At 41.6% G+C, this 10,474-nt stretch overlaps 1 protein-coding gene across 1 annotated transcript in view; it reads right to left on the bottom strand.

Moving 5' to 3' along the window:
- Positions 1 to 4,810: 4,810 nt before the first annotated feature.
- OTP (orthopedia homeobox) overlaps positions 4,811 to 10,474 on the bottom strand; it is a gene marked incomplete at its 3' end in the record, with an annotated part of 14,490 nt that continues 8,826 nt past the window's right edge. The window contains 1 exon segment of the mRNA XM_027769964.1: positions 4,811 to 4,833. Coding sequence (XP_027625765.1) covers positions 4,811 to 4,833 — 23 coding nt within the window.

The raw sequence follows: 10,474 nt of genomic DNA, 5'->3' as shown, positions 1-10,474 counted from the left end.
TTTTTAAAGTGACCTTGCCCCGCACTGGTCAGCAATGTACAGTTAGATCATTATTGGGGATGGCTGTGGGAAAAGATGTCAGATAGTATGTGAGAAAATGGAAGCTCACAGCTGCTTAGTCACTGGACCAAGATCAGAGAGTCAGGTTAAAACTGACCCAGGACTACTACTATGTTTTTAAATTATGCTGCACTTCTTCTGGGTTCCTGACTATGAGGAGTCTTCTCAAGATTCAGGGAAAACATGCATTAGGAAAAATAACTATGTGTGGATTTCAAAATTTCTTGCACCAAAATAAGCTCATACTTAAATTCCATTTTTCCACGAACTTTTTGAAGTCCCACATAGAGCAGAGCACACAGAGATTGTTCATCTTTAACTAAAAGAAAAACCTACCTACCTGAGAAGCATCTCCTAGCCCATACCAAAATAACCCCTACCAGAACTTAAGGTCCTCCTCTGGAGTTGTTCTGCCTAAAGAGAAATTCTCATCATAATTCTAAATCTGAAATGTCTCACGGCATTCAACCAGTTTCAGAGAAGCCACTAGGTTTAAAATGAAAATGAAACTCTTAAGTCTTCCAACAGGGAAATCTATGATGGCTGGTTTCCTGGCAAGTGTGTGCTCCTCCCTGTACTGTGGGAGACAATCCAGTCACTGGAGTTTCTGAAAGTGGCATATTAACTCTTCCAAGATACCAGGGCATCATTTACTAAATTACCTTTTTGAAGGCACTACATGGTACCCCAGTTCTTAAGAAGAGGTAATTAACCTCTCATGGGTGATGAGTTTACTCCAAGTGAGCATTGCATTCACAGTAGGTCGAGGAGGGACTATATCTTTTTTTTTTTTTTTTTTTTTTTTTTTTTGCATCTTAGCGATCACATTTTTTGGAAAAGTTAGAGAAAAATAAAAATGCCATCAACCTAAGAAGTTGTGAGTTCTCTATAAATCAGCTCATTTAGGAGTGAAAGAATTCTCAGATCATAGCAGAAGGTATGCGTGTTTCTCCTCTGAAGGTCTTGTACACTTAAAGAGGTAACTGTACAAAGTCTCCTATTTTTCCATTCAGAACACATTCTCTGTTTTAACCTGCTCTCAATGGAGGAGCAACTAGTACAACACCATCTCTCTAGATGAAGAGCACTGGAATATTTCGTTTCGTTGATTTATAGACGTCTTCATATGTTTCTTCATCAGTTTCGATAGTAGTCACAGTTTCTTTCACATCTGCTAGTATATTTAAATGCTGCTCATAAGCCTGGTCGATGTGGTCCGCCATGTTACAAATCCTGCTCTCTTTCCCGCCCCTCGCAAGAACCGAGGAGGGACTATTTCTTGTGGGAATGAAAACATAATCTTGCTTACTGTCAAGAGTGATTTGTTTCTTTTTCACCCCAATAGTCACATAAGTCCTTTAATATACATTTTTTAAATGGTTACTACCTCCCCTACATACAACAAATCAGTAGCAAGTGTCACAGCCAGGAACTTTAACACCAACACATCTACATTTAATTTAACTTAATACATGTTCTTCTGAGCACCTACCATGTGCCAGTCTTATCCACTGAGGAATATCAGAAATGCTAGTGTATCACTGGAAAAGTCATGACACATTTTTGTATAGAAAAACATAGAAAAATAGTCATGACTTTCCCGACGCCCCAATATCACACTATATCAGATTACAAATGACTATTAAAGTGAGTCTGACAAATGGTCCACCATTCCTTGTCCTGGTTATTAGGGACCTGAATCTGGTTAATAGTCCCACATTTAGAGGGACAGTATAGTAATCATACATAAAAACACACAAAACTATTTTATAGGTCTGAAATTGAGACCCACAAAGAAAGGCCAGAACTCTAACAAAGTAGAAGAGAAAAGCCTAGCACGTAACCGTGCTGTCCTCTAAGGACCAGTTCCTCCAGAAAGCCTTGCCCAAGAATTCCATCTCCCATGAGCTCCTGCTTCTTTGAGTTCCCATTGCATTCGTATACCAATCAGAGTACTTACCACTTGATTAATCCACTTAAAACTGCCTTGGTGTTTTTTTAAAAAAATATTTGTGGGGCCAGTAGTTAGCATAATAGCTATGTCGCTGGGATTTCCGTATAGTCGACCATGGTTGGAGTTCCAGACCTGGTGGCTTAAACTCACACCGGGCACGTGTGCGTGCGTGCCCAAGATCCCGCCAAGAGGAGAATGGAGGAGAAGGGATTGCAGCGTGACCATCCCCCAGGGGATGATTTCTCACTTTCTGTCTCTCTGTCTCTCTCTGTCTTCCTGAGGAGTGCATGTGCCCTATAGCAAAAACCTCTTTTTAAAAAAGAGGAAAAAATGTGTATGTGTGTGTGTGTGTATGTTTGTTAGAGCCAGCAGGTGGCATAGTCGTTAAGGTGCTGAACTCCCACATAGTCAACCATGGTTCGAGCCCTGGGCCCTAGACCCAGCAGCTTGAAACTCATGCCAGATACAAGTGCATGCATGCTCAAACTTCCAGGCAAAAAATGGAGGAGATGGGATTGCGGTATGGTAATCCCCCCGAGGAGTGATTTCTCGCTTTCTGTTGCTCTGTCTCTCCAGCGAGCACACATGGCCTAGAGAAAAACATCTCTTTCTAAAAAACTAAATGTATTTGTTTTGGGGCAACTCCATTTGTCTTGGGTCAGCATCCTATGCACAGCCTGCTTAAGTGTTGTGCATTGGGAGCCAGATCCCACATCCAACCATAGTGACTTGAAAAACACCAGGTGCATGTACGGGACCCAAATCTTGACAGGATGGAGAAATAAAGAGAAAAGAATTGTAGCATGACCACGACCCACTAGGGGGTGCTTTCTTGATTTCTGGTAAGTGCATGCATACTCTGACAAACACACACACACACGCACATTCACTTTTCTCCCCACTTACATGGTAAACACCTTGAAAGCCTGAATGTCATCTATTTCTCTGATACTCCTACCTCCATGCCTTTCCAACATGCACAAAAATAATTGTTGACTTATAAGTATAAAAACATGTTAAGTGGGAGAAGTAAGAATATTTACTTTTTAGAGAAAATAAGATTGTGGCAGAGGTGTTTTCTACTCACCAAATATCCACATGGTCCCTCACATTTGCCTTTTGCAATTAGGGAAAGCCATGTATTAGTTCCTCCTTATGGGACAATAAGGAATTCCTGGGTCAAAGCACTAGGAGCCAGTTCACAACCGTCCAGCTCTCTCTTCCTACCACAAAGACAATGGAAACCCCAGAAGTGGTGGTCAAGCCACAGAATGCAAGCAGCTTGGACTACTGAGTTACCACATCAAAGGGAGTTGTCCCGGTTCCTTCACAGTGTAATTTGTATGAGCAAAATAGTAAATCTTGGTTGTGTTAAAGCCAGAGATATGGGGTTTCTCTGATACTACAGAATACCCTAGTGGTGTACTGACTGATACTATACTGACAAACATTAATTAAAGATGACTGAAAATAAAAATCATTTCAGTACTAAAAAAAGGGAGAGTTCTTAATAAGGCAAGACTACAGAAGGAAGAACTGGCAAGCAGACAAAGTGCAATAAAAAGAAGGACTTTCTGGCAATTAGGCCAATAGTAGAGCTCTATCTTGCATTCAATCAGTCCACAAATTCACTTGGTAAGAAATGAGAAAAGGACAAGAAATGATTTCAAAGATCTCTTTGAATGCTAAGATCTCAAGATCCAGGCTTGGCAATGGATTTCTAATAATGTGGAGAAACAGCTTATCCTAAATTTGGACTACTGAATACTATATAGAAACAACATCAAAAGACTCCCCCATGAAACTTTGCACAGACAAGAAGCATATTTGAAGCACCAAGGGACACAAGGATCCTCTATATAGTCAACCCTTCTTTCCATCTGCAATGCCATCCTCCTTACAGTACTCACAGAGCTCACAAGTTTCTTGCCACCTCAGCCCAAAGCTCATCACAAGGAGACACTTCATTGATAAAAATTTTTCACGCAATAAAGAGCTTTCTCAGTGGCACCCTAGAACTATCTTGAATTAACCTCTAGAGAGAGGGTGAGGTTCAAGAGAAAAGGAGTTTCTAGATTCTGGAAACCATGTTTTATTTTAATGCAGCTATCATGTTCCATCAAAACAACTCATTTTTAGGTTACAAGGGTGAATTATTAAGCTTCTAATAAAGGGAAGTTATTTAGTTTTCTTCTCTGAAAAAATTTTAAGAATAAGAGCAATGTCTACATGTTACATATACTGAGTGATCTGAAGATGTGAGTTAAAAAATTATCTCTGTCACTTACTAGGTATGTGACCTCTGACAAGTCACTTAGCTTCTTTGAGTTTCAATTTCTTCATCTATAAACCAGGGATTACAATATCTACTTCATAAATGTACCATGGTTTAAATGAAATAATGTCCTCTGTAAACTGAAAAATAGGGCTCAAATGTAAGGTATTGGATGGAAAGTAACAAAATAAACACCCTCTAAAAAGTTATTTTTGAAATAAATGTTAGAGTACCTAAAAGGCAAAACTAAGCATGTAATAATAAAGCAAGTGCGGCAAAGACCAGTTTTGTTTTACTAAAAGCATCAGAATCTTGCAATTAGAAAATCTAGAAAGGTGGGGCCAGAAGACGGCATGGTGGTTATTTCACTGAGCTCCCACATGGCTGACTGGGGTTTGAATCCCTGACAAGTGGCTTGAAAAATCACACCAGGTACATGTGCCCAAGATCCTAGGAGGAGAATGGAGGAAAAGTGATTGTGACATGGCCATCTCCCTTGGGGGATGATTTCTCATTTTCCTTCTCATTGTCTCTATTGCTGTCTCTCTCCAACAAGTGCACGTACCCAATGGCAAAAAAACTCTTTAAAAATTTTAAAAAGACAAGAAAACTAGAAAGGATTGAGGCAGCCAGTGGCGTGGAGCTAAGGTAACTAGATCCCACATGGCCAACTGCATGGTCTGAGTCCTGGACCCAGCAACTCGAAATCAACCAGGGCACATGTACATGCATGCCCAAAATCTCAAGAGGAGAATGGAAAAGGGACTGTGGCATGGCCACTCCCCCACCCCCAGGGAGAAACTTGCTTGCACACTCTCTTCCCCACCATGGTGAGTGCATGTGCCCTGTGTAAAAGAAAAAGAATCACGGGGCCAGCAGGTGGTGTGGTGGTTAAAGGTGCTGGACTCCCACATGGCCAACTGCAGTTCAAGTCCTAGAACTGGTGGCTTGTTTTCTCACTTTCTCTCTCTCTCTGTTTGATCAAACTGGAAAAAAAAATAATAATAGTAATACAGTTAAATAAAATAATTATTTTTTAGAAAAAAAAAAGAATCACATATGATCTTTCCAGTATTAAGGGTTTCTGTAACTCTTAATCTGACCTTGTTTGAGTTTATCTTAAAAAGGTGAAATAAGGACTAAGAGCAAAAGCATATAAAGCCCTGTGACATTTCAATGAAATATACAAAGAACATATACCATATATGTCAGATGGGTAAGTTATATATTTCCTAGTGCTTGTGAATTACTTCAACATATAACTGAGAAGGATGGTGGCAGCAGGAGCAACTGCAACAAATGTCTCTTACATCTAATATGACTTAAACATGGAAACTTGGATATATAGGATATTTGACCATGCGGATGGAAGATGCAGCTTAACTGCACAATGCACTGATTATGCCTGTTTAAAGACTGATTATAAGCCACCCAAACCAAAAGAGAGCCCTCTGCATAGTTCATATCTAAAATGCTTTAATAGCGTTTTTTAGCAAGTTTCATAAATCCGTGTCTTGTTTTGATAAAGCGTGCATGAGAGAAACCAAAGGCATTGTTCTGTTTCTCTGTGTAATGGCCACATGCTAAACAGGCCACAGTTCCTGTACCAAAAGCTCTGCGCTAAAGAGAGTTAGCAGAAAGCCAAGCGGGGGGTGCCCCCCTTTGTTGCTGCTTTCATTTTTAAAGTGAATCATAATTTCTGCATCGGATACGAAGATGGGTTTATAGCTATTAGCCATCATATTAATAATTTAGAAAATGCATGCCCAATCACTTGTGTTCTTTCAATTCCCTATAAACACAGCTGCAACCCACATTAGAAGTGAGGGTGAATGGATATTTTTCAGATGAGATATTTGGGTTGAATTATTAGGGGAGCCTGTACTACAAAATTACTAATAAACATTGCTTCTGGCTCAATTTAGCCTGAACTCAGTGAACCTACCCAATGGTGACAAATCAAAAACTCTGAAATGCCCGATGAATGAATCTAACTAATCAAGGAACCCTGTAGGAAGTAGATGCCAAGATTAATGAGCCAGTAGTTTCACCATGCCATGCTGTTATTTCTTCATATCAATGCCCTCAGATGAGATTACCGTTATGTCATGAAAAGGAGATAAGGAGGTTACATTCTTTCAATTGACAGGTTAACTACTGCCATTACTAGAATTCACATCTTGGTTAGCTAAGATTTTTCTTTACCCTAAAAATTAAAGTCCACAATACAAATTAAAACCACATTTTCATTTTCAGTGAAAGTAGTCATTAAGGGTGTCAAATATAAATTGCACCAAAGTTAGCATTTCCTCTCGTATTTCCTTTCTGTATCTACGTTCACGTCTACCTTGATTTACCCAGACTGCTCTGCATCCTATTTTGTATTCAATATCTAACATCATCTTTAGCAGGCTGCATTCCTACATCATATTTCTTCCACCATCAAAAAAGGGTAGGGTAAATGCTACATCATTTCTATGCCATCACTTGTATGCCACGGATGAAATTTAGACCCGTATTAAGAAGAAAGTAAAGATAGGAGGATAGATACATGAATTAAAATAAATCAATCATATAGTTGACTTTTTCCAATCATAATGGAGTTTGACTTTTTCTAGCTAGCATGTGAGACAGCATTGAATACCAGACAGGCATAAACAGCAAAAAGTGCAATTCATTAGAGCCAGGACACCTAGCATGCTGCTCTTACTTACCTTGCATTCTGGTATTATTGATCATTATTGTCTCTATTTCTTCATTAAGTTTAATTAGTAATTATTATAACTTTAGCAGCTTTGAGTCAGACTTGCTATTAATAAAGTTAAAAATGATTCTTTTTTTTTTTTCTCCTTCAAAAAGCAGATGGCAGATGTCTTTCAGGCCTGGGATTGAGATTCTAATACTGTGCTTTTTATCTTTGTGAACTGTCAACTTTAAAAATTTGGGCCAGGTCACCTCCCCTTATCCTAATGGTATATATGACTTTCAAGTGTTCAGGATTCTTAATACAAAATGCTTATTACCATAGAAACAAATATTATTTCAGAGCCAGGTCAAATGAAAAACTGTACATTTTCATTATAATATTGATAAATAACCACTATATTATGAAATATAAGTATCTTTGAAAGCATCTGTCATTTTAGTTGATTTGCAACTTCTCATCAGTGTTCTGAGTTGGCCCATTTTTTTTCAAATGAAAGATCCCATTTCCCCTGCCTTCGAGAAATACAATTTTTAAAGATTCCATTTAGCATCCTTTATTGCATTCCTACATCATAAAGTTATGCTTTATAGCAGCATAAAAAAGCTGTAAAATTAGCATCCTTGTAAACAACCTTCCATGCTCACTGGTGAAACAATTTGTGATTTGTACCAATCTCTTAAATATGACTTGAGATTATGATACCCATGATTTCAATTTAAAAAAAAAAAAAAGAAACACTAACATAAGACAAGGGAGACTATGATGAAATGTAAAAACAAGAAAAATTATTTTGCATCTACTAATAGTTTACAAATTTGGTGATTGTGCTGCTAAATTCTAGAATGAGTTCTAAAATACAGATATGTTCCATTTTTATATGAAATCCCAAATTAGCATATTGTTCTCTAATATTTTCATGTTATATCAAGACTATTCTTTTTAAAATTTAGAACTGAAATATTACGTAAACACATACACCAATTTACTTCCACTTACAATTACAAAGGAAATGTGAATATGTGTTTTCCTTATCTCAGAGAATCGTGCCTTTTTGTCCTCACCTTTGAAGAGATTCCATGTGTTCTCCTAGTTGAGTAACAATTACAAGAGTTCCTAAAATTTGCATGCAGTCCAGGGAACAATACTGTATTCTAGTACAAGGGCGTTTTAAGGTTTTCAGTCTGTGGCAACCAAGTGAGAAATCTTCCCATGAGAAAAGGGATACCCTCTCAATGTCCATAATGGCCATTAAATTTCAGATCACAGGACTGATTTCCGTTAGTCTTCCCCAAAAAATCCTGTGATATCTATTTGCTTTCAAATTTAAAACACACCACCACCTTCCCCCTCGGACTACGGAAGACAGCAGTTTTTACTACTGCTTTGGGGAAGTCACCTGAGCACGTGCCTAATTCGAGGTTAGCTCCCGCAAAGTGAGGACTCAGGCTAACCCAGTGGGGGAGACCCTGCCTAGTGCCCACCTGCAGCCTGGTTGTCCTGGCCACACCTCTTTTCCGGACGTTGCATTTACCTCCACCCGGGAGGTCCTGGGTGTCTGTGTGGGATGAGCTCCACCAAGCCTAGGCCCTGGGGAAGGCAAGAGGCCTGGCCTCTCTCCTCCACCGCCTATCTGGGGCCAGGCCTGGCTCCTGACTGTCAAGGCAGAGGTGTGAACTGTCGTCTCTTCCAGCCCACTGCCTCCCCGCACGCGCACGCAGCCCTCGAGGGGCGCACTCCGCTGGGCGTCCGAGGGGAAGCTTGCCAACCCTTGGGGCCTGAGTTTCGTGCTGGCAGCGGCTACAGCACACGCAGGCATTAGAAGCCGTGGGTGGCTCTGAAGCTTCACCTGGGCTTGGAGCTCCTGTGGGGCGCTCGGGCCCAGCCTCTGCGCTTCTGGCCTGCAGGCAGCACCACCCAAAGCCAGACCTTCCAGGGACGACGACGTTGTGCCTCAGCACCACGCAACCCAGGACCCGAACCCCAGCCCACTGGAGGTCCCAGGCAGACACGACCCAAACGGCAAGAAGCAAGAATATAAGACTCCCCAAGACATCTCCTCTCTTCTCTCCCCAGGAGACCCTTCCCGGCATTCAGAGTCACACCAAAACCCATCATTCTCCATATCACATACTGAAAATGATTTTATTTTATTCATTTACATTTAACTTGATATAAAGTTGTCCGGAAAAGTCAAATAATATGCTTTATATTAGCTCAAACATTTATTAAGAAAACCAAATTCCATAAATAAGCACAGACAATAAGTTAAAACATATCACAAATTGACCAGTATGTAACAAGAATGCTTTATCTACACAAAACATCCTATTTCACATGTTTGTTCATTCTTAAAAAGCGCTTCTGTTCTCTGGGTTTGGATTTGACCAGCACATGCAGAAAGAGCTGATTGTGTTTCTCTGTACAAAGTTGCAGGGTTGTAGATGTCCGAGTGCACCCACCGGCGGCCAGCAGGTGGCCGAGGGGCACGAGGGAACAACAGGACGACCACAAAACAACCAAGGGCACAGAGCAGCGAGAAGAGAAACGGAAAAGGAAGCAAACAAACCCCAGTCCTGAAGGATCCAGAAAAGAGAATGTGGCTTTTGCTTTTACAAAAGGAAATTTTGCTTACATGTTTGTTTTATTCTTCCTTATAAAGACTTATCAAAATGGGTAAGATCGCCTCTTCTTCATCACATGACTGCGTTAGTCTACTCCAGCCACCCAATCCACTGGCAGGTTCCTCCTGAGAACCTTCCCTTCTCTCCCCCTCACACAGTTGTGCTTAAGAAAATTTTAAAAATAAAATAAAAGTGTTCTTTTGCAGGTCAATAAGGGCTGCAAGAACGTGATTGGGCGGACGGGACAAGGTTGAGTGGTGGCAGAGGAGAAAGAGTTCAAAAGAACGCAAGGATAACTCAAATTCTAGCAGTTGGGCCCTCAGATGAGGCGGTTGGTGGCAGATGCTTGTCCTCCTTGAAGACAAAAATCCCTAACTTTGTGCTGTCCCTTGAACACGTCCGTGTGTGACCTAGGTGCACTGTGTGTGCGCGCGCGCGCACGAGTGTGTAGTGTCTGAGCGTGAGCGAGAGTGCGAGTCTGTGTGTTTCTGCCCACAAACCAGTCCATTGGTGTCTGATTTCAGATCCTGAGTCGACTCCCTGGTAAGTAAAATGGCGGGAAGGTTGCGTTTGGCCGGGCGCGGGGGAAGGGACGTGAGGTGTGGGGCAAGAAGGGGCCCGAGAGGAGGTGGGGATAGGGGTGCGCGGGCGTCCTGTCCGAGGTGCGGGTGGAGCGGCGCCAGGCAGAAGGCCGGGAGGAGGGCGCGAGCACGACGAGTGCGAGCGGGGAGGCCGCGGGCGGCGGGCAGGGGTGGGGAGGAGCTGGAGACCTGGCCGAGGCAGGGGGTAGTGGGACCGGGGAGAGGGGCTTTCGGGAGGCAGGGGGGCGCGGGGGGGGGGAAGGAGGCGGGGGGGAG

The sequence above is a fragment of the Tupaia chinensis genome, unplaced genomic scaffold (assembly GCF_000334495.1).
Source record: "Tupaia chinensis unplaced genomic scaffold, TupChi_1.0 Scaffold000099_1, whole genome shotgun sequence".
Classification (NCBI taxonomy): Eukaryota; Metazoa; Chordata; class Mammalia; order Scandentia; family Tupaiidae; genus Tupaia; species Tupaia belangeri.
The sequence above is the reverse complement of the archived record's forward strand: the minus strand, read 5'-3'. Positions and strand labels throughout refer to the sequence as shown.